The 25,211-nt window shown below is 43.2% G+C and overlaps 1 protein-coding gene across 8 annotated transcripts in view; it reads left to right on the top strand.

The window, feature by feature from the left end:
* Positions 1–25,211, top strand: part of LOC115595455 (muscleblind-like protein 1) — a 162,814-nt gene that overhangs the window by 94,982 nt on the left and 42,621 nt on the right. For all 8 annotated transcript variants that reach the window (XM_030439991.1, XM_030440032.1, XM_030440041.1 and 5 more), the window contains one exon: positions 15,292–16,295. In XM_030439991.1, coding sequence (XP_030295851.1) covers positions 16,122–16,295 — 174 coding nt within the window. In that variant the 5' untranslated portion in view covers positions 15,292–16,121. The remainder of the gene's footprint in view (positions 1–15,291; positions 16,296–25,211) is intronic.

Here is a 25,211-nt window from a genome sequence, read left to right as displayed (position 1 = left end):
CGAGTGACAGACGCAACTCGACCACGTAGCGGACATTGACCACACATCGAAAACCGATCACGTGCACCAATCTTCCGTGGCGGGAGCGCGTGCCGATTCACCTCTGATCTGGAGGAGATCTCCCAAAACCAATGGACGAGTCGGAAGATCAGGTCTAAAATCTGAACTCATTCTGCCTTTCACAATAAAAGCCTTGCAGTGGTTTGCTGTCGAAAAACACAAGTAACAAAACTTTATTGCAGCTGGAATATCATGACAAATTGGAGCAAGGGAAATTATAACAAGAACTTAACTTTGGGAATAGGGAGCGTCATGTTGTTTAAATGTTGATGGAAATCTGTGGGTGGCCTGACAATTAATACGTACGTCGGAGGGAACACCGCGTGAGTTTTTTTATTTACCCTGTTTATTTTTGGAGCGGAACGACTCGTCTCATGTGATTTTATGATTTACCAACTGATGCTGCAACAGACACTGCGTCTGTCTATATTCTCCCCCGCTGTTGGGAGAACACGCCCTCTCCTCACCCTCTCCACACCTCTTGTCTCCCTCTCACAGTTTCACTTCCCCACCGCTCCACCGTCTCTCTCCCTCTCTGCAGCTGTCTGTCTGACTCTCTGGTCTTTCTGCCTTGTTATTTCTTTTTTTTACGGCTCACTTTGTGTGTTTTCTCTTTCGGCGTCTGACTATCGGCGGGTCGGAAAAAAAAAAAAAGCTTCTCTGCAGATCAGAGCCGGCAGATCTACAAGGTCATTAGAGTATAGAGCCGAGCGAGAGCGCAGAGGCACTCAGATACATACTGAATTTCACAGCGCACACGACTCCGACTAAACAACCCCGCGCGAGGGAAGAAAGAGACTCTAACAGAGGAGAGGGAGGGGATGCGTGTAACATGCGTTTGACTGCGCTGATTTACAGGAAAAAATAAGGATTGTTTTTTCTATGACTTTGGCCTCTTTTCTCTCTTTTTCATCCCCCACCTTCCCTCGTCTCATCCCACAACTAATCTGTCCTTTAGAAGTGATGTCATCCCCCTGCTGTCCTCAGCAGGCACAGGGGCAGTCTGTCGAATGCAGATGAGCGCTGCTGTTCGTGTGTGCGCAGGGAGGAAACGTGTGTGCGTGTGCATAATGACACGAGCGCCATGACACCCCTGATTTACATTATTCAATTATCGAGAAAAAAAATAAATAGAGAAAACAGGGCGGATGCTCTGATCAAGGTGACAGCAGAGGGATGTGAGTGGAGCCGACTTTGAGTCCCGAGTCCCCTCAGAAAATCAACAGAGAGCGTCAAACTGGCAGACAGACAGTCAGTCACTCGGGCGAGGGGTTGGGGGGAGTCCTGCGAGGCCATTTGGCAAGTGGCAAAATCACAGTGAGTCAGTCAATGGCGTATGATTGCTGTTTTCCCTGCAGTCTGCAAAGCTGTCACCGGACTAATGCACACGAGTGGAAGATGTAATCTATAGTAAATACAGTTGGCTCCATGGAGGAGCCCTCTGTGATTTCCACAGATTAAGGTGTCAAACTGAATCACCGGTCACAGACAGCTGAAGAGTACAGATTATTCCTTGTTTGGACCGATGACAAGTCGGGGATCCAGCACTTCACATGTGTGGCGTCGCGATTTTGGAAAACTGATTGCAGATATTTTAGGGTTTTTTTGGCGGGGGGGATCACCCCATGACGCCAGGTTTAATTGAACCACAGAAAGCTAAATCATCAGAACCAATCATCTTCGTCTACCAAGCTTCATAATCTTTACAACAACTCTGCAGCCATTCAGCTCCTAATCAGCGGATCATCTTGCTGTTACAGAACCATCTCCTGTCATGGATTTTCCAGCGCCATAAATTATTCTTATCTTGCTGCACTTCTTATTGTATCCTGCTCCGTCTGAATCTCACTCTGCTCCCATCTCATTACACACTGAATATCTCCACTCCTTCTACCTGTCTGTCCATCGCGTTTCTTTTGTTTTCATCATCCTCTTGTTCACCTGTCTGCCTGCGTGGCTCAGTCCCTGTCCAGGTTGGCATTCGAGAAACACAGCGCAAGTAAAAAAAAAAAGAAAAAAAAAAGAAGTGAAATACTGTGTGTGAGTGTGTGTTTGCCTTTTTTCTTTTTTAAAGTCTGATAAAGGCCCCCGTGCTTGAAATGCCACATGCGGAGGTGGTAAAATGTACACAAGGGAGCTTTTTTTCAAAGTGGGCAGCTCCTTTTTTTTTTTTTTTCATCCGTCTGCCTCCCCGTCCACCCGTTACATCTATATCCCTCGGACATCTCCTTTCTATCACGCGCTGTCTGTTTCTCACCGTCTATTCTTCTTTCTGTCTTTCTGTGACTTTTCCTCCGATTCCTTCGCCGTTTTCCAATCTCTCTCCATCTACCCTCCCACCCACCCACACGCTCTCTCTCTCTCTCACACACACACACTCACATACACACACCTCCTCCATTGCTATTCCTGAGAGGAGTAGACTGGTCTGGCAGTGGGTTGGTTTATGTCCATGAACTCAATGACACCCCTCGCTACCGCTGCATTACACCACAATGGCACTACCAAAGCCGGGCAGCCACACTGCAGTGAAGATAAGAGGAGGGAGCAGTTGAAGAGAAAAAACAAAAAAGATGTATGCATAACCCTAACACACACACACACACACACACACACAGACACTAACAAAGTATCTAAATCATCTCACATCCCTATTCATGTGGGCGTCTGCCATAACTGCCTCGCCCCCCCCCCTCCCTTGTCTCTCGCTCTGTGAACGTCAGGCTGTTTAAACACTTGCGCTGATATCACAGTGCAGACGACAGCTTGCACACGTGCCACTTGACTGCCCCCGTTGCCTGCCCTCCCCTCTGTTTGTCTTACAGCTGAAGGAGGGGAGTCGTAGACTGTGTGTGTTCGTGTGTGTGTGCGTGGTAGAGAGCGGGGGCACGAGTTGATAGTTGATAGCTGTGCATATGCATACATATTACTCATGTGGCTGTGTCCTGAATATAAATGCACCGGCTGACCTTCCATTCATCTCCGTAGTCGCGCATCCCCCCTCCGTAGATGATGCAGGATCTGCTGTCTCATGGTTTGTGGTCAATACTAATGCGCGCGTGTGAGAACAGGATGACATCTTAGATTACCCTGATGGTACAATCTGTGGAAACATCACGGTAATGGAGTATCATTTTGAGAATGACCGGCACTCAGCCCCAAGACTGGCTGGATCAAGTCTCAGGCGTTTTGTTTGACAGGGTACACGTGTGAGCGTCAGTAATACTGTTGTCCCCTCGGCAAGGTGTTTGAGCTCATTAATGCCACCGAGATGTCCGTCACAAAATGTTATGGTGGCTGAGAAATGTCATGGGGACCAAATGCTACATCTTTGGCTAAAGTAAAAGAAGAAAGTTGGCTGCCTTCCATTATTCACTGTCATGTGACTTAATGTTTTCTTAATGAGCCATGTCGCCATTATTGATGAGGATATTATGTAAATCTGACATATTACTTATATTTAAAGAAAAAAAAAAAACCCTGAGATCTAACCCTCCGCTTTGACGCCCGCTATGCTCGGGATGTCACGATTTCAACGCTGAAGAGAAAATCGATCAAAATGAGAGTTTAATTTCAATTACTGGAGCAAAAGCAGGACCTGTGAGATAAACTATTTTTGCTCCTATACTAGATAAAAAAATAAAAACAACGTGCTGCTACAAACATGTCATAAATCAACTATTATGACTAAATCCAGCTTTTTATATTCCAGTTTTAATCCATAAAATGCTATAAAGATTTGTTTCTTGTTGGCAAATTGTGTCATCAACTTTGTTATACATGGGACATCATGAATTAGCAAACAACCCCTCAGGATCCACCTCAACTCCCGGCCTGTGTCAAGTGATCAGCCAGCTGATGGTCAGCAGCTTTCTGCTTTTCAGTCATGCTGCCTCAAAAAGAAGCTGAAAAAAAAGCGATGTGCACCAACAAACCAATCAAATACACAGTAAGTTACCACTGTGTCACCTGATGTGTTTGTAGATGATGAAAGTCCTGCTCAATCTGCTAGCTAGCCAGTTGCTGGTTCCCCTGTAAATCTGTTCAGGCTCGAAGCCACAGTGATGGTTCTGCTGTATACTACTGACTGGATTGTGCAATTTGTTAGAAAGCTGAGGGTAAGATTCACAGAATAATGTAGAAATAGAAGCCTTTTGCTGGATCAAGCTGTGCTAAACTAAGAATTCTGTTTACTGCCAGATAATTTTGTGCCTCGTCTGACATTTTTGTGCCTGACTCTGGCATTTCCATTCCATTTCGGTCATCTCTATATTAATCCTGCACTCATTCCCTACTGCTACCCTATAAACATGAAATATAGAAGACTGAAAGTAATGTTAGCCCTCGATAATGTCACATTATCATCAGCGTTTCTTTTTATAATTGTCAGCGTGTCGGCCTGCCTGTTCGACCCAGCTGTTTGGTTGCTGTCCTCTCGTCTAATTTTCAGTGGCATTTTAAATGAATTTTGTCCATAAATCTGTTCCTGTCTTCCTTCCAAGAAGCTGTGACGTTGGCTAAAATTATTGGCACACCCAAAACATTTTTGAAAGACAAGACTCTGCTTTTAAGAGCAACAGGTCAAGCGGCTAAAACTACTCCTAGGAGATAGCCGTGGGCAGCAGAGGATTCACCAATGAGGAGCATTCAATGTGTGACCCTGGATATGTCCTATTTTCCTTTGGGTTTTGGGTTGTTTATCACAAATCGTACATTTCTTCATAGTGTATGTTTTCAAAGGTATCTTCTCCTTAAGTTGTAGCCTTTTATGTGGAAAAAAAGGGTCGTCAATTTATATTTTCTCGTCATAGTTTTTTTTCGACAAAGCAGCTCGGCTCTGGCCTGATAAAAGGCTGTGGCAGAGCTGATTTGTGAAAATACTGTTCAAGTGTGAAGTTGGACAATGTGGGTCAAGGAGAATATAAAAAGGGCCAAACTCTGTTGACAGAACATTATGAGCAATTCCTCATGTAAGGTTCTCTCATCCTTGTCAGTGAAATAGGATACAGGTTTCATTGTCTTCAAGAAGGTTGCTGATCTATTCAGGGCTGTCTGTCAGTGTGTCGACCTCGGTTCGATAGTTGCAAAAATGAAACTCCTTCAGTGTTGTGACAACAAAAAGTTATTTTGTGGTTAGAACATTTTTTTATTTTGGTTGGATTAAAGGTGTCACTAATCACCAACTTTGGGATATGAGTACAGACCAGCAAAGAGGCATTTTGGGAAACTTTTGGTTGATGCCACTCTAGAAATTCATATTTCAAACATTCAGGGCTTTTTAAAACATAGCACGGGAATTGGTTTATAACTTACAATTCAATGCTATCTTCTCTGCTGTGTTATGTTAAGCCAGTGTCACATTCATAAACAGCAACTTTTTCAACCCAATAGCCAGAATGAATGTTAGTCAAGTATGTTTCTGCAAAACAACAGATAAGTTCAAACTGGACTTGGATGGCACAACTTTACATTTGTTAAGATTGAATTTTCTATTTCAATGCTGTTCATATTCTCTGTTTAGGTTCTTGCAAAAAAAAAAAAAAAAAACCTTGGTTAAGGTTGAGCTTGCAAACCATGTACAATGGCTTGTCCTCGCTGCGGTGGCCTAGGGTTCAAGTCCAATTGGAAATGTCTCCAGGTTTCCCAAAAAATATCCAGTAGTGTGGCTCAAAGTCCCATCCGTCCATTTGCTAATTACCATTTGGTAATGCTAATAAGAATATAATACGCACGTGATATGCCACATTTGGTACTCATGTCAACGTAAACTGCTAACATGATATTCTGGTGACTGGGCTTGCTATTTAGCCACGCTAACTCAATGTTCATTGTTGGACCGAAGTCACCTTTGTTCGGTCTGAATGTATTGTAGTAGAACATCCTATAATTCCTCGTTTTGCACAACCAGAACTATTCCATTGGAGTGAAACACAACCCCAACATAAATGTTGAGTTAATGAGCCAAAATATTAGCCACATGAAAAGCACGGTCCTCATGCTGTCTTCGGGCGTATAGCTAGTTGGCATCAAGCAGGTTGAGATCTTTAAATACAAGTAATATATACAGGTTTCACTGCTTATCTTTCCAGTTCTGTCTAGCTTTGATTTTTGTTGTTTGTTGTTTTGTTAGCTCAGTTTAAATATGGTGTCACTTATCACCAGTGTTGTGGTAAGACTCAGCAAAAAGGCACGCTGTGGAACAGACGGTTGCAGAAAGTCACTTGCAAATAGTTCCATGTTGGTTTAAAGGTCACTCTTTGAACAGCCAGAGAGTTTGCATTTTTGCTTTCTATTGCAGCGCCTTGGCTAACCGCTTTAATAGCCTCATTAATGGAAGGTCGAGGAATCCAGCGGTTCAAATGTCACGCTCGGAGTTCATTTGAAAAAAACTTGGTGTCTCTCATACGATGTCCGCCGCGCTGCTATGACACCAGGCCGGATCTGACACCATTAACCGCTTTGTCCTTGCTTTTAAACATGGTTTCTCCGGTTGCCGTGGCGATGGTGACCTTGCAGCACATTACCGTGGCGCTGCAGCATAAGGTGTTGTGTGAACAAGGAAACGAAGGAAGGAGAGATAGAGGGGGCCGAGACAGTGGGCGAACGAAAACGAGGACAGCTGCTATTAAAAGACGAGCCACGTTCACAAAGTTGTTTGTGTCACATGATACTCGGAGTGCAACTTAGCAGAAAGGCGAGCAGATTTCTAAGAGGGAGGTAAGATTTGGGGAGAAAAAAGTTGGAAAACACTGAGAAGGCATACGTGTGAAGAGGAGTAGAAATGGGAGAACAGGTGGGGATCAGAGGAAGATAAATGAAGAGAGATATGGAATGTCAGGATGGTATCACAGTGGAGTTCCAGCAGTGCTTTGAAATGGAACAAAAATCTGCTTTTTTTTCCCTCTCCGCCCTTTGATTCCTGCTCTTACATACCTGCCAGTTGCTCACCTTGTATTTCCCCTCTCACTACCAGACACTAACCTCTGTCTCACACCAGCTCGCACTAATTGCTCCTGTTTGCCTCCCATCACTCTTCCTCTAGCCTGTATCCGTCCCCTGTCACCACCTCTGCTCTCCGTTACTCTATTTGTCTCTCAAAGCCTCTCGCCTCCCCCCTCCCCTCCGTCCTGATGCTCCTATCAGTGTAAAGGGTAGCTCGGGTCGTATATAGATGATATCCTGGTCAGCCGGCGATGCGGTGTAATACGAAACGTCCAGCATCTGCTTTTTGCTGCTGCAGTCAGCGCCCTTTAACCTCTCGCATTACCAAATTTTCCTCTCCCTCCCACCCTCCATCTTTCCCTCTCTTTTCGCTTTGCAGAAGGTGCAGCAATCAAGCAGATTTCACAACATCCTCAAGGAGAAGGCATTGAAACATTTTTCGGATACTGAGCCCTCCTCTGAAACTGTAACACTTGAGGAATGTGTGAGCCGTCAACTTTTTGCCTAAACAAACAGGACCTTTTCATTACCAGACACCAACTCCAGAGATCAGAGTTAACGCTGTGACTCTCCTGGGGAACAAGAGCAAATTGTTTCCTCTCACTTTTCCAGCTGGTTTTGACCATTGCTCTTTTATTTGTTTCCCCCGTCTATAGCGTTTCAGAAGGTCAGCCGCGGGAAATCAACAGAGGAACCTGCTTTCTGGCTTTTTTTCTTCTCTTCACCTTCTTCTATTTTTCTTCTTTTCTGGAAGTCATTCAAGGTGAATAAATGACTCCCATCTCTGGCCCCAGTTCACTCCTCATTCCTCCTCTCTCTCCCTTCTCTATTGCTCTCAGATGCAGGGCTGAGCGTGGCTCGCGGTAACAGAGCGAGAGGCCTCGCCATAAAACAAAGTGCAATTCCATGTGGCTTGCGCCGAGCACGACGCATTAATATGAAGACGCGCAGCTCGGCGATAATTTCATCAGCAGAAGTGGAAAAGTGTTTTGTTGACAAACTTCATGAGCAAAACGAAATTAAAAAAAGTCACCTTTGAAAAATGTGAACTGCAATATTGTTGATTAATTAAAGCTTGATAATAATGTGAACGATAGACAAATGGTAATTAGAAGACATATTCGACAAACCCGCAGAATAACACACTGTCGCTTCTAATTAATAAAACAGAACCCTCGGCTGATTTCTTCAATTAACTCGTTGCATCAATATGAATAAAGAGCACTCTCTAACAGTCACGTTTAGTTTTTGTTGACTGAAAATATAGATCTTTGTTGAATGACTTAGAAACAATGAATTAAAAAAACAGGTGCCAAAATTAACAGACTGAACCAGGAACAAGCAAAAACCCCAGTGCTTCTTTGTTTTGTGTACAAACTTATAAAAACTCAGTGTTTTTGTAGAGAACCATGAACAGAATACAGCTTTTGCTCAGTCCTATTAAGGCACACATAAAAATTATCTTATGTGTGTCTTTGAGGAACAAAAGGTTTGACTACAACATTCAAATCCTCCTCCCTCTCCTGCCTTGTCTAAAATATGGAAATATTGATAAACATTGATACTGTTCCATTACTTATTTTCCACAGTATTGATACTGACACCAGCTGTGTTTCTCACGCTCTCTCCTCTCTCCGACACACACACTGCTGCTCATATAGGCCCGCCTCCTCACAACCAGTTACCTTAAATGCTGTTGTGCTTATCACACAATACACGATCCTTGCTGTATTTGTCTTTAAATAAAAATCAATTATTTTATGCTCTAAAAGTTGTGGCAGTCTTTCCCGTGGCATCAAACATGCTATTGAATGTTGCTATTTTTCAAGGTATTGTATCAAAGTTATACGCTTTGGTATTGTGACAGCACTAATGTGCACTCTGGGCGAGGGATGCACGATATGGATTTTTCTTAAGGTGATGCCTATAACCAACAATTACCTACTTCTCATGGCCAATACCGATAGGTTGATGGTATTCTCACATTTTGGTATTTTCAACACAAGTTCATAACCTGTAGTTTTGGCACACCTGAGGATATGAAAGGCTAAGATGTCTGCCCACACCAGTGATGACATAATTGGATCTAGCCTGTACTGACTGGCTCTACCTAGGTGCAGCTGTTTGATGTCTTGAGCATGACAACAGCATAATGCGCTTCTTCTTCTTCTTCTTCTTCTTCTTCTTCTTCTTCTTCTTCTTCTTCTTCGTCTTTGTCTTCGTCTTCGTCTTCGTATTCTTCTTTTTCTTTGTTAAAGGTTGCATCCCACATCCCATGTGTTGGCGAGAGTACATGCTGTGGCTGTTAAATCAAAGAAAGCACTTTGGCTTCATATTATGAACTTTACTCACTGGCTTTAATTTCACTGATAAGGAAAAATATCTGATACTATAAAATTCCCAAAATTGGACTGATAATCTATTAGTATATATATCGTGCATCACTATTTGAGGCTTAGTGTTTCTACATCACATCTTTTGGACACTGAAGATTGGACCAGGATTGGCTTTTTAAACTATTTGTGATGCTACAAATCATGTCATAGCAGTCAGTAATTGAGCGGCGGCGGTGTCACTGGAGGTGAAATTGACGTGTTTTTTTTCCGGGAGAGATGTCACAGCCGTGAAAATAATCCAGAGTTCGTCCAAAGGAGAGGCACTGACGGATTAGCGCAGGATCAGGCAGCTTTCTTTAAACGAGGAGACACATGAACCCCGTTGACACCGGCAGCATTACACCGAGCTTTGTGCAGACCACATATCAACAGCTGCAGTGAGACATCAGGGAGACAAAATGTTTATCTTAGATTTTACTTTCTATGCTTGTGTGTATCTGTGTGTGTGTGTCTGTGTATGTGAATGCGTCGTTTTTTTGGAGAGTCCGTTCGGTCCGTAATATCCCCGGCTTTCTCTACCTCCCTCTCCTTTCCAATTTATTACCTTGGCTAGTTGATCTGATGGTGTAATAATATCTCCTGCCTCTGGCTACGGGAAATGGCCACATGCATTATTCACACATGCTAAGATGCTTATTGATGACTCCTTTATTTATATATTTCCTCGACGCCGGAGCCATTCCTCATATTTTTAACCCCTTCACTTTAATCCTCTATTTTGACGTGACGCTTGGTCTAACGAGCCTCGCTCACTCATACAGGTTTTACGGCACTGTAGTTCAACCTGGCACGAGATACATCACTGTTGAACCTTAGCTAATAATACATGTAGGTGGAGCTCCAATTACTAAATCCGCTTTATCTGATGGCTGCTCATTTTTGTCATGGCCGTTTTTCTACTTGGGTTTATCACACAGGAAGTGCTGTGCGAAAAATCCTCAGAAAACACAACTCCTGCGAGAAAACTGCCGTGACATTGCCTTAGGACTCCGGGGTAAATTTGTCTAATCTAATATGTGTACATTCCCCAGCTATTTGCCTCCCTTTTAATCCAAGCAGTCATTGTAAATGGGGCATATTCTCTTTTATGTCGGTGCATGCCAGAGTTCAGTGCTACTGGGTATTCGCTGAGTTTTCGCTCTGCACACAAATTTCCTCTGTGCTCAGACCCGTGGCCCCTGAAACTGCAGTGGGACAGCTATGGTGAGAGCTGTGATTCTGGTCCAGAGCTGGTACTTTAGGTGTTTAAGTGTGTGTGTGTGAGTGTGTGTGTGTGTGTGTGTGTATGTGTGCTGCTATTTTATTATTTATTTTTTATTTAGAAGTTTTTGCTCTCTTTTTGCCTGTGTTTCTTCTTTTAGCATCCTCATATAGACACACATTCAAAATACATGCCCCATTATACAATTCATTTGTAACATTCAGGTCCCTGATTTATGATATGTCTGCTTTAGAATTAGATACAGTGGATAAAATACACAAATACACAAGTGTTTGGTAACTTGGTAAGTTTTCAGCAGAAGCAGACCTAACATATATATATTTTGCAACAGAACCTAATGTCTGTGTTCACTTTCAGGGATTTCAGGGATGAGGATTTCAAATGAATCCTGTATAATTGAATTATTGTATTTGGGAACCTTTAGAGGACTCGTGCTGCTGCTTTTCCCATAATATGTTTTGCTGGCACTGTGAGTCCGCAGCTTACTCTGAAGTAATGAGTGTAGCTGATTGTGAATATAATGAATATTATCAATACTTTGATAAAGAAATTGTATTTTATTGTGAACTGTCAGTCTTTATTCGACCCCCTGACCCCTGAGTCAGTGCGCTGTGCTTCAACCAACTCGACTTAGTGGCCAAACCGTGTAATTACAATGTCATGTGATGCACCAGGGCCCAAAATATATTTTCCCACGAGCCTACACTGTGACACGTTGGACACATTTTGAGCATCACAACCCCCACGAATTGAATTGTCACACTGTATCCATACGGTCCGTATACATTCAGAAAGTCTATGAAAAGCTGCATGAATAAATCACTTAAAGGCTCTGCCCATCCAGGTTAGTGTTGGGATAAACCAGAAAGTTAGCCTTAGTTGGCCAAAGTCTGGTGCACTTTGGGCCCTTCAATGCAGAGGTGATTCAAAGGAGACTTTTCTACCCAGGAAGTCGAATTATTTTAGGCTTCATGCTCCACTGAGCAGCTTTATAAGACTGAACGGGGCACCGCCTCTAACACTGTATCCAGATTCTCCTTAATACATCCACGCCAAAACTCTTTAATAACTTCAGCAACGGATTCGATATCTGGCAGATTCGTTGGATAGATTCCCGATTCCTTTAAGCATGACCGGGAAACAGAATGGCAGGTTGAAAAGTGCCAGAATTTCTCGTTAAATTTATAGGGGTTTGCATTCTTGAGGTCATTTGCCTTTCACACTGTATGCACGACAGGTCGCCCCGCTTTTATTTGCATGCAAGCAATGCCACCTTCCATCCGACCATCTGGGGTTTAGTGGTGCAATAGAGAGACATTTTATAGAGAGAGGTCAGGAAGTAAGTAAGAATAGGCGATGCAGAAGACTAATTTTACCACTCCATATTTAATGCACTGGTCATGGCAACCCTGTCTGTATTCGCTCTCCTCACCGCAGTCTTTCTGCCAGATACAGTGGGCTGCCCTGGCCTCGCTTGTCCGCACACACACACACATACACACACTCAGCCCAAAATATCAGCTTTTGGCTGAAGAAGTAGTTCAACACAGATGTGACCGGCCCAAATAGGAGAAGAGAGCATGACACATAAGCAATCAATGTTTGACCGAGGGAGTATATTTACTTTAGTCCTTTCTCCCTTCCTCGCTCACTTTGCCTCCTTTTTTGTGCTCCTTTTTCTTCAAACAACCAGTGTTTTTCTTGCAGTATCAGTGATTGTGGATAAAAAAAAACCCCAAAAAAACCAATCCCTTGATGCTCTATTACTGTCAGACATCATCAACCTGCCATCTTCAGTGCGGTCCGGATTATTTTCTGCCTGAATCACTTTTCTAGTATAGCTTCGACTTGACTCATCTTCTGTTTCAGTTTCCGAAAAAGTCCAGAGAGAAAACTCCTGATTTTTTTTTTTTTTTTGCATCCACTACATGCAGGTAAACATAGCTAGTAGTCTAATAGTAGGATGAAGGTTTTCCCAGTCAAGCAGAGGACCTGAGGTCTATCCACAGTTTATCCTTACGAACTTGTAATACGTGTTGACATGCTGGCAATGCTACTGAACAGCAGCTGTTTAATGCCATGTGCTACTAAAACTGACTGCTGCTACCATGGTCTATCCTTGCATTTGTAGTCAGATCCAATCAGGATATCCTCCCCAATTGCAAACTCTCATCCGAAATTGTCACTTCTGGCGCCAAAAAAACAAGATGCTGATGGCCCTTCTGCCAAACTCAAGCTTTAAAATGGTTGTCCACAAACCGAAGGGTGATGTCATGCAGCCCGTCGCCAGGATTTCATATCAGTCAGCGTTTCGGCAAACCATAGATACGTCCAAGGTTGACATGCATACCAAACTTAGCATATCCTGTTTATATTACACTTATTAGCCCCCTGTTGCAGCAGGAGCTGGAGGGGAAGGTGGTGTCGTTATAACAAGCCAAGAAGGCTGCCAAACGGTCGACTGCAGTTCCAGTCCCACCACTGGATATTTTCAAGGAGCTGTGGAGACATATCCTTCCGTTTGTGTGGGAAACAAACCAGGTGATTTTCAAAGAGATCTGTGGACATTTTCAGTGGTTATTGTGGTGAGCCAAACCGATTATTTTTCTCGGGAAGCCTTAACATCTCTATCCATGGTGGTGGCGATCAAAGCAGGTATTTTAAGCCAAACCGTGATACTTTCCCAAACCAAGCCAATTGGTTTTGGTGCCTAAACATAAATAGAGCATAAGCACAGCATTCTGACAAAAGAGAAACCGAAACAATCAGAAAGTTACAACATAAAGACATTTCTAGTTTTTTACTTAGCCGTGGTTTTGCAGAAACTTGCTCGGCTAAAATGTATTTGTGTCTATTGGGTTGGGTTAACACTTGGCTTCCACACACGGCTTCTTCACATCGTTCATCATTGTTGCTGTGTTCGCAGCTATATTTTTTTTTTTCTAACAAAATAGTTCACGAAAGTGTTTTTGGCTGCTTACAGTGCAGTTTTAGCTGTTGGTGTTTTCCACCGGCGCAGGACCGCAACAACAAAACAAAACAAAAACAGGCTTTGTCATCCCAGCGGACAAAAAACAGGACATTCAATTTTTCACTCAAGTCAAAATCATGATGAATACAGACAGATCTGACCTTAACTCTGATATACCACGGTCAGCCCCGAGGTAAAGAGGAGTTACGTAATCCTCAGCCCACACATTAATGGGACAGGTCTGCTTTATGAACAACAGGGCTTCTTGAATAACGGGGGTTTACTCTAAAAAAAGACCTTTTTAAAGTTGCCCACAAACTTCTGTCTGCTTTATATAGAAATCATACCAGTGCTTCATATTCATAAAGACGTTACATCTGAGTGTGGGGGACCTCGCAGTGATGTAACCACGTGTGGGATGTAGGTATGAGGGCACTTACCGCGAGCGCAGCAGCTGTAGGAGTTTTGGGGAGCGGTCTGTTCTCTCGACATCCGGATGTGAGCGGCGAGGTCAGAGAGTGTTTGGATGAGTGCATTCGAGAAGCACGCAGGATTGTGCGTAACAAAAGAAAAGAGGAGCAAATATTTCACATTCTTTCTCTCCGTCTCACCCCTTTCTCTCCTTTCTTGTCTCCGGTAATGATCTCATCTCGCTTTCTTATCTCTCCTGTCTCACCTGGCCGACCGCCAGCAGTGATGCTGGAACCATCCAGCCGTCTGATTTCCAATCTCACCAAGGGGGGTGGGCAGATTGATAAGTCACTTATCAATAATTTGAAACGCTTGCTCATTTGTTATCGATGTCCATGAGTCGAAAAACTCAGTTGACAGAGTGTGCCACTCTAAAAGGAAAGGGGGGGGTCCAGGTGGTGCTGACCTTTTAACTTGTGTTCTATTGTGGGCACAGAGTTCTATTGCTATACAAGAATGGATCAGTTTCACCTGTTCTGTCAATATTATATATTGATATATGATATTATATCATATATGATATTCTCATAAGAATCAGCATAGTGAATCTTGTTGCATTCATTACTATTTGTATTTTGATATGAAAATGTCTTGTATCACCCGTCCCTTGTGTTGCTGGCCTTTTTAACGCTCTAACTCCCTTCTCTCCCTTTTTTCTGCTCTTTCAGAACAACTCAGTTACCGTTGTTCTGTGAAATATAGAGATTAATAATTCCCTATGAAAGTGTAAAAGCCTGTTATTGCAAAAGCATTTTGTTACTTTTCATTCACTTTGCTTTTTGTTATTTTCTCTTTGCTTAAAAAATCATCATTGATTTAAGTTTTTTAAAGGCTGAGATTCTCATAAATTACAGCCGGAGTCATCCTTATGGGGCGCATTCGCAGAATTCTTCTTTCTCTTCCTCTGTCTCTTGATCTCTCTCTTTCTCTCTGTCACCATCTTCCTTTGAAATAAATTGTCTGTGCCTGAATGCGGGAGCCTTACTGTTAGCGATATGGTGTTTGATTTGATTTTCCAGCTGAGAGCCTGGCAGTCTCGGTGAGGGCTACCATGAGAGAGGACGTGCGAGAGAACGACAGGGAAACATGTCCAAATGAAGCTGTGTGTGTGAATGCAAACGTGCGCCTGAGTGCATTAACCTCGGCTTGTGCATGCATGTTAGTGTGTGTGTGTGTGTGTGTGTGTGTTTAGCCCTGCTCCACTGACACTCTTCCCTCCTTCTCCACAGAGAGAAGTGCCTTCTTTCGTTGACCCCTTTGGCTGTTTGGCTCCACTGAAGCCGCCTCTGCCTCTGTGCCTGTCCCCGTCCGCTGGAGTTGCCAGCCACACCAGGAGCCCCCGGACTGCCAGCCACATCCACTGACACCTCCCTCCATCTCCCGCTCTGTCCGCCAGCCAGACCTTTCTCCATCCATGCCATTCAGCCCTCCTTCTGTGGAAGTCAGCCACTCCGCCCTCCTCTGCAGACGGAGCCTGATACCGAAGACAGGCAGCTTTTATCGGCCGCTTTGAACGGAAGGAGGTTGTCTCTCTCTGCTGTCCCCTGTCCACCGCAGCCTTCTCCCTCATCCTCCTTCCGTCCCTCTTCCTCCTCTGTCCTCTCCTCCTCTAGCCCTGCAATCTTTTCATCATGGGCCAACGGTCGATAATGTGTTTTGCCATTTGTCTCATCTGACAATTCAGCTGAGGAGGTGATAGAGAGGACTGGAGTGTTTGTTTGAGAAACAGACCGAGGAGAGGGAGAGATTACCAAGCAGACCTCTGTGGCCATCACCAAGCCGAGGCCCTGGGTGACAAGGAGGTGAAGGATTCCTATTACAGCCACAAACAGACTCATAGGATGGGCCGCAGGTGGTAGGCGAGCGCCAGGCCTCACAGGCTTCACCTCAGAATCAGACCCTGGGGACAAAACCTCTTAAAAAAACTGCTTTTTCCCATGTCCTTTACCCACTCGTTCTCATCGTTTGTCCCAGTGTCGTTAGAAACATACGGACGCACGAATAATCACATTCGCTGGATACCTTCGCCTCTCACTCGACCCCTCCTGCCTGGTTCAAAATGGCGGTGAACGTGACACCGATCCGGGACACAAAGTGGCTGACGCTGGAGGTTTGTCGGGAATTCCAGAGAGGAACGTGTTCGCGGCCGGACAGCGAGTGCAAGTTCGCCCACCCTGCCAAGAGCTGTCAAGTGGAAAATGGCAGAGTCATTGCCTGTTTTGACTCGCTCAAGGTGAGTATGACAAACGCCTGTGATGTTCATTCATCACTGCCCTGTCTTCTGTTTGTTTTTTTGTTTTTTTTATCTAGCTTGAAGTGTTTGTGCATTGTCTCCTGGAAGTTTTAAGTTTTATGTTAGAGGTTTATCGGATGGGAGATTTCGGATGAGAGACGCACAGAGGAGATCGCAGACTTCTTTTTGAAACACAGTCTGTAGTAATGTGATTATGCCGCGGGTGAAATACTGTTTCATGGCAGGGGGATGAATACTTTGTAGAGCCTGTGTATGTGTGTGTGCGTTTTTGTGTGTCCTGGTAAGCTGAGATGAGGCAGTAATCACATTAACATCTGTGAATCAGACTCAGAGTTTCCTCCACTGGCACATAACTCCAGCGCAGGACCGTCGACTGGCACACCGCGAAAAAGTTTCTGTGTGATCGTCACATCAACAGGCTGAATGGGGAGACATAGAAGTAGGGCAGCGCACACTGTGTATTTCATGTTTGCATGTGAGTCTATGTCGAGTCGAGTGTATGTCTGTGTGTGTTATTTTGAGGTCATGCGGCACAGTGGGGTGTTCTCAGAAGGCTCTGTAATTTACTGTCTATTTTTGCCCTGGCACTGGGACAACACACTCCCACTATGCAGCTCCTCTCTCTCTCTCTCTCTGTCTCACTCTCTCCCTCTCTCTCAGAGAGACAGGAGGAAGAAAAATCAAAAGAGGGAGAGAGTATGGAAGGAGGGAGGGAAATAGAATGGCCTGGGTCGAGGAAGCTGTGAAAAAAGAGTGAAATGCGTATTAAGGAATTCATTCCAGGACGCTGAGTATTCATTGTGGCAGGAAATGTTTACCTGATGCTCAGAGGCACAGCTGATCAGAATGTCTATAACGTCAGTAGACTGTGACCAATGTGCTTGAGTTTCATCGAGGTAGAAAAACGTCAACAATAGATCATAGTGAGATTCTTTGTGCCACCAGGCGTTTTGTCATGGCAAGTGTCAAACCAACCCCGCCTCCCTACAATTCATATTCTACTGCACAAGAATGTAATCACTTCCTGGACAGAGCATTTCCAGTGATCATAATCATTGCAGTAATTAGGTTTCCTTCAACATGCATCGAGCAAGCACAGAAGTCATAGGAAGGTCGTTGAGGTAGACGATGACGCCAAGAGACCGGATTTTGAGTCCCACATGTCTGAGTCATTGAATGGGGCTTGTGGTTTTAGTTAGTTCTGAATACGACTGCCATTCTGCAGCCATGCTAACAGCTTGTGAGGCTTTTATTTACGTCAATAATACTCTTGGCCATTGTTATAGTCTACTCAGCATTTTGCAAGGTAACGTGCAAATATTTGCTAATGAGAACTGCACGCAAAGTTCAGCTGAGGCTGAGGGGATCTCAATATTTTGCAGATTTGCAGACTTTGCAGGTATTCGTTGAGAAACTTAAGCATTGGGAAAATGGAGATGGAAATCTCCAAAGTTGTTGCAATGTCAACTTTGTAGTGATCTCACGGATCAACATAGCCAAGAGAATGTATCCTCTGGGGATCATGACTGTCTGTACAATCCATCCTGCAATTTAAATATTTTAGTCCGGATCAGGGCAGCGGACTGACCAAAAGACTGACCAACAGAAAAACAGAAAAAGGGAAACATCCTGTCTCATGCTTCAAGTCAGTATTTACTTTTTTCCCAATATAAACTGTAACCAAGACCCTGTCCCTAACCTTAACCGGCAAAACAATGAAGTCATTAAAGTGGAAACAGACAACCTCTCTTTTCCAAATCTTTTCCAAGTGCTGTTATTGTTGTCTCCACTGTTGCAAAGACAGCTGGAACGCTTTCTTTTTTTCTCAGAGTCGCAACTACCAACAAACACCTTTCAACACATGAGTTCATTCAGTCATTCAGTCTATAGTGAAGACATAAAAAGAGCAGTAGCCTTCATTTCCCCGGGAGATTTCACACCTATGCATCGTGAAAGCGAGGGTTTATAGGTCACAAATCTAAATGCAGACGGTGTCATTGTTCCATAGATCATACACTGTCCAATCAACATTTACTTAAAATATGTTGTCAGTGAGTGTTCTGCAGATATGTTGAGAATGAACCACTACTCTGTCTCAGATGAAGAGATGATTGGCAATAAAAAATTCAACTTTAATGGGCTGTACTACAGACAACATATTGTCCCTTAAGCCATAAACATGCGGTACAAAGTTCCCAGTTGTGGGAGCCTATACACTGAGAGTGTACAGCTGGTCGCACGTTTAATATACCAACAACAGTGAGGGTTTGTAACAGGGCAGCTGTGGCAGCATGTGTCGTGGCTGAAGGCCAAGTGTAAACACTGGCCCTGTGTGGTCATATATTATATTCTATATGACAACAAGTACATGTGCACGTACATATGTGGGAAAAGAGTCGCGTACACAGCATGCTGCGTGTCACGAGAGCTCGCACTGTGGCATTTTTCAGCCTGCTGTCTCATTATTCCAGATGCTGGAAAATGTGTTGGATACAGCCATATCAGTCGAGTCAATCTGGGTATTTTGGCTCAAGCGCGCACAGTGATTCTGGATCCGGGTGTTCTGTCTACCGTGTTGTGCACATGTCCTGTAATTTGTCTCCTATCTGATTGGCAAGCGAGGTGTTATTCGGTGTAACTGGAGAGCAGAGCTGGAAGTCAGTCAAGCCAGTGCAGATCACAGCCTAGCTTAGTTTATAACAGGGAGGGAGGGGAGGTGGAGGTCCTGGTTAAGCCAGGCGCTGTGTTATCACAGCGCTGGGCTGCTTGGTCGGCGCTTACGTGAGCTTGGGTAGGTACAGGTAAGACGGGAACCGGGTAAGGGGGTGCTGCAGGGGGGGCATTGCACGGATCATGAAAACAAAACAGGGAGACCAAGCAGGAGAGGGCGAGAGCAGGCGCAGTGGGGAATGTGCGAGGAAGCGGAGCGCCGTGCTCAGAGCCCTTCCCTGCTCACACTGCCAGGGCATTCCACAGTCTACCTCCCTTCCCTGCCTCCGTGACAGAATGATAGATCTGCTTTATCTGCGGATGAATTCATAACGCAAAGCTAGGCATGGAGAGAGCGGGGCAAGGGGATGGGGAAGGACAGGCAAGAGGATGTGGAGAGAGAAAAAGGGGGAGTAAAGGGATGGATGTTGGCCTCGCACTCCCGGACAATTTGGCATACCAGCCGCCCTTCATTCCTTTTGAAATGCAGGCCGGCAGAGGAAGGGAGGGCCTGTAGCCGGAGAAAGTGAGAGTCTAACGAGTTGCCGTCCCATTTGCTTTTTCCATCTTTTGCTTTCATTCTCAGATTTTAATAAAAGCACCTTGTTCTGTATCTTTCTCTTGATACTACGGTCACAGTTTTTTGCCGGCGGATGTCTTGATTTCTCCTTTTTTCTTTTCTCATACGCTTCCTTCAGTCATTCAGCGTTATCTCGAGAAAAAGAAGGTGTTTGTCAGCTGTGGATGTAGTGGAAAGTTCCATTGATGGGGTGGCGTTTGCAGAGGAAGGAGTGATAGAAGCGAACAGGAAATGAGTCAGAGGGAGAGACTCTGTAGGATTGGCCGATATCACAGACGGACCGGCTGTGGAGCAGCAGAGAAAAGTAACCTGACTAAAAAGACGGGAGGAAACTGGATACAACTTTGAAATTATATCACACAGTGGATATTTATTTTTAAACTGGGTGTGTCAGCTGATCGAATCGGGTTCAATTAGCACAGCACAAGCCCCGCAGTGCTATAACAACTGCTTCACCAGTCTTTTGGTATACTTTTGGTGTTTTAATCATCATCCTTGGAACGGCTGAGTAACTATTATACACTATTATATTCATCCTTTGTTCAAAAGCTTAAAACTACCTGTTTATGTTCTGCCGATAAGGGCTTTTAAGCCGCCTTAAAGTCTGCGCAGACAAAACTCAGAGTTACAGACAAACAACCAATTTTAGACCTTTCAAACAACTGTCTATAATTAGAGAAAAATAAAAAACAGAAAGGGGGTATTTGCTTGTCCTTTTGGCTCCCGCTTCAGGAATTCAGCAGCTTGTTGCTATTAGAAGCTGGAAACAAAGCCTGTTTCATTGTATGAGAATAAAAAAGCAAATCTGGGGGTATTTAGGCTGACGAAATACAATAAACTCACTATTGGGCTTCGATGGGAAACAGGTGAGAGCGGGCCAAAGAGCCACGGGAGCTCCACAACAGCACGGCGGACCTGCTACTGATGGCCGTGCAGAAAACGTCTACGTGGGTCTGAAGTCATTTCTTCCCATTAACATTCTTCATCCTATTGACTTCTTGAATACGTTCTCTCTAATGAGAAAATCTTGTCATTATTGAAATCCCCAGTAACTGTCCAAAATGGCTGTTTCTCTATGAAAAGAATAAGAGTAATTAATACTAACAAGATTTGGGGCGAACTGTTGAGTGGATGGAACCCCTGTGAGCTCCCTCAATGCGAGATTGTTAAAGGTCTGAAGATAGTGACTCATTTGTTAAATCATTTGCATCACTGGGGATTTATTCCATCAAGAATACAGAGGGACCATTTAATTTTATTTGCAGGGAGTGGTTGTAATTTGCACTCTTCTTATCTACAAATATGTTTTCTCTTTGTGTGCTGATTATATTTTAGCTTTAAATAGAGATTGTGACTGTTAACATGCCGTCTAACGAGCCCACTCAGGATTTACCAATGTACTTACTTACTTGTTTCAAAGTAAAACATGAAACATGAAAAACTTCAAAGTGATCGTTGGTATACATTTGTAGTGATTACTTTATGTTCATAAGGGACACGTTCTGTAACTACACAGAAGTTTTGAGTATTTCAGAAGAATTAATAGGAATCAGAACTTCTTAGATGCAACAGTGAATCAATGTGTCAATTAGATTTTACTATCAATTTGTTCACCAGCTTTTTTTGATAGTCAATAAATCTGTTTGAGTCAATTTGTAAGAAGAAAAGGTCCAAATCTAACTTAAATGTGAGTATCTTCTAGTTTCTTTACTCCCTTATGACAGTAAACTGAATGTCACTTGAGGACATCTTGGGCTTTGGGAAACACATTGGCTTTATTATTTTATTTTCATTTTATAGACCAAGCGACTGATTGATTAGTTGAGAAAATAATTGACACCAATCGACAATGAACGCGATTGTTTGTTACAGCCCTAAAATGTCTACCAGTATTTAACCTCAGTGTGTGCCAGCCCAAATCGAACAGCTCATAATGTATGAATAAATCTTTATTAAATTAGTACACTGTTTTGAAATACAAAATGTGGGGGGGAAAGTTCTCACTTCAAAATGATGAGGAAACACTGCCAACAATGTACAATAGATAGCTAAACATTCAAAATGTATTTGTATTGTGGATAAGAGACCTTTTCTCATTTACTATTTAACAAAGCCTTACCCATACTTACTTATTTATTTATTGCGTTTATACATTTAATGGTCAGCACAATGTACATATGACTGGATTTTCCTGCAAAGTGAACCCATTGCAGTATATACAAACATTTTTCTTTTTACATGAAAATCAAATAAATAGATACAATGAAACCAAATAAAGATAAATAGGAATGTAAACACAAGTATTGATCAGAGTACAGCGCACGTTCCTTGCAATAGATTCGATATTTTCATCGTAACTTCGCACTTTGAATGCCTCTTCAATAACACCATTTTTAACATCATCACCCAAAATGTTGCTAAACTCAGACATAAGTCAGTTTCTCAAGAGCCAGACACCTCAACTCCTTTTATTCCTTTTCAAAGTTGTGTTGCCTACAGCTCTAACGTTGAGATAACTTATCTCAGAGGTCATCTTACTGTAAGTTATGTGATGGTGTTGTTTACAGTTGAGTAATGTAATATTCATTATCTCCCTCCCACGGTGTGTTTTTCACTCGATTTGCGAGTTTATCTGGACTTCATCTGACCATTTGAAGTAGATAATACTAAAATCCCGAGATATATTTAATGTTGGAGTTCACAATCACAGAAAATAATCACACACGTATCTTACTAAAGCGAAAGAAAAATGGGAGAGGAGGAAGAAAAAAAAAGAAGAAACCTAAAAAATACATATCAAATCCCTTCAACTTGTGTTTTCATTGAGAGGAAGTTGAGCTAAACATGTGACTTCTAGAGGTGAATAATTGCTATAGCAGGTTGAGGTAGCTGTGTTGGGTCGTGGGGTCGATATGAGAAGCTGAAACGCGTCCTTTTTGTTTTATCATCTCGCACTGCCTCTTCCTCTGTTTATTGCACAATTGGAGCCTGTGACAGCTGATAATTGTTTCGTAAAAGTGGCACTGATTTGAGGGCTGTTGAGTAAATTAGGGTTGATACAAAAATCCGTCAAGCACCGAGGGGTTTACACTGAATTATGTGTTATTTTGACTAGCAGCATGCAATTTGGTGTCTAAAAGTTGGCAACCGGAGTAAATACAGCATGTCACATTCTCAACAATCTGATCCGTCAGTAATTAAATGTTGCCTCATGTTTTCTGTGAATTATAATGCATTGTTGATTATTGAAATGTTTTATGCTAATGGCTCAATTAGGCAGCAGATTAACGAGGAGTTTTATTCCGCCTCTATGTATGGAGCTAGTGAAACGAGAAGCTACTATAGTAAAGAATGTTTTTGATGGAGAGCTGCTGGTTTGATTCAGCCTGATTGACTCGTGGTCAGAGAAAGTGTATTGAACAAAAAAAAAGTTCCACAAAGACCAAACACTCTCTCGAGCCAAGGCATTCTGGCCTCAAGTGTGTGCCGGTGTCTGAATGTTATTAACTGAAAACAAAGTGACTTTATATTTGGTGCTCCAGGGGTGTTAATTTCACACTCAGTCCATCTGGAGTGGCTCGAAGGTGTCATACGAAAGACTGGATGGCTGAATTGACAGAGTACAGATGACCCTTCAGATGCTGTTTTGGCTCTTTCAGCCATTCAGCTAAACAGTAAGTCTCCCGGTCTTCAAAGATGCTGCTCGGAACCGTGTTTGTTTGAAACAAAACACAACAAGGTTTATAGCCGTTTTCACACATGCAGTGCTATCCTGACTTTATCCTATACGAGGTTTATGTGTTTCATGTTGAAAAGGTTGAACCAGATATCAACCGGACTTTAGCTTGCCAGCTCCCTGGTCAGCTTAATCATGTCATTGTCCGGAGACAACCCACGGCTTGCTTTACATGCTTTTGCTGATATTGCAGATACGTTCTCACCTGATGGACCAGTCAGTGAGAGAGGTGCTGCTAGAAATTGCTGCTAACTGCAACCAATCAGATAAACAGAGGAGATCCAAGCCAGTTGGGAGAAGAGCAAAAACACATTTTCCATCGAGGAAAGCCTTCAGTGCTGTTGTTTGCTCTTTTGATTAAGGAACCTCCATTTCTGACGTAACTGATGCTATCCTAGCTAGCAAAATAGCCAAGGATCAGATCTGGCCCACACCAGAAACGTTAATTCGGCCTACATACATCGTTGAATAATGACACCTGTGCTTTCCACTCCTGATTTAAGCCAAATCTAAGCCACTAGCAGGCCAGAGTGGACCGCCCAAGTGCCATAATTCTAAGTTGTATGTGGGCCGGATTTGTCTAGTACAATTTTGACGTTTGTATAGATTTGTATTTTGACATTGTTAAGAGTTCATATGAGAAAGCAGCTCTTAACTGAAAGGCCCTTAAAGGTGCTATTATTGCCGGAGTTAATGAAAACTCTGTGCTATGCATGTGTATTAAGGTTCCATCGTCTTTTCAGTTTGATTATGCAATACATTATCCTAGAGGTGAAGATTATGCTAATAATGGCCACTTGTCCTTGAGAATTGCCGCACCTATTATTGCAATAACACAGGGCACACCTTACTGTCATCATGGTGATGCCGTCGTGTATTATGTCCTCATAATCCTTGCAGAAACAGCCGGTCTAAGCATATAATGGCGGTTATAACATGGAGCCTGTGCCAGCAAGTGTTCGAAATGTTTCCTTAAATCAGAATACGCAAGAAGCGCGATCTCCCATGATGCCAAAAAGCATAGAAACCAATTACATGTGTGGATTTGGTCCGCATCAAAGTCTGGCCTCCCTTTGTGTAATGACTCATTAAATGCACACACATTTTTGACAAATATAGCTTTTGGGACATTATTATAGGGATAAAAAAATAAAGATAAGGCTTCATTTGTTCAAAAATTCCTCATAGCACCTAAATAATTAATGTTTGGAAAAAACAGCTTCACAGCCACAACACTGAAGTTCTTTACTGTAATGTTGTTAAACCTTCAGTGCAATCGATGCAGTATGTTCAGAACCATGTATGTAATATACATTAACGTACGGCACTCTACTTACATTCCCCCTGGTGGAGCGATCGATAGACCATATTTCACAACTTGCATACTGTACACAACCCCCAACCACGTGTACATTTGTTTTAATACTGCACAGACACAAAACTAAGCAACACGGGGAACGTATGGTGACCTACATATATGGTGTACTTCAGAGTCCTTGAAAAGCCACGAAAAAAATGCAGAGGGAGAGTGCAGGCACGAGAGAGAGAACAGATAACAGAAGAATAGCTAAGGCAATATGTATTGAGATGAGAGCCCAGTAGAAAACAGAGGTAGAGTAGTGTGTGTGTGTGTGTGTGTGTGTGTGTGTGTGTGTGTGTGTGCGCGCAGGGATGCAGTATATTGGATAAGAACTCTTTGAAAAGGGAAACGCACTCCAACAGTGTTAATCTGCTCTGTATCTGTATTCTGCTGTCATGCTCCTCGCTCTCATCCTCTCCTCTCATTACCTCTGTTAATCTGTCTCTACTCAACCCATCCTACAACACCCCCCCCCCTTTTTTTTTTACTCTCTGCCAGGCGTCCCAGACA

The sequence above is a fragment of the Sparus aurata genome, chromosome 2, assembly GCF_900880675.1.
Source record: "Sparus aurata chromosome 2, fSpaAur1.1, whole genome shotgun sequence".
NCBI classification, from domain to species: domain Eukaryota; kingdom Metazoa; phylum Chordata; class Actinopteri; order Spariformes; family Sparidae; genus Sparus; species Sparus aurata.
Note: the sequence above shows the minus strand (reverse complement) of the source record. Positions and strands in the feature narration are given on the sequence as shown.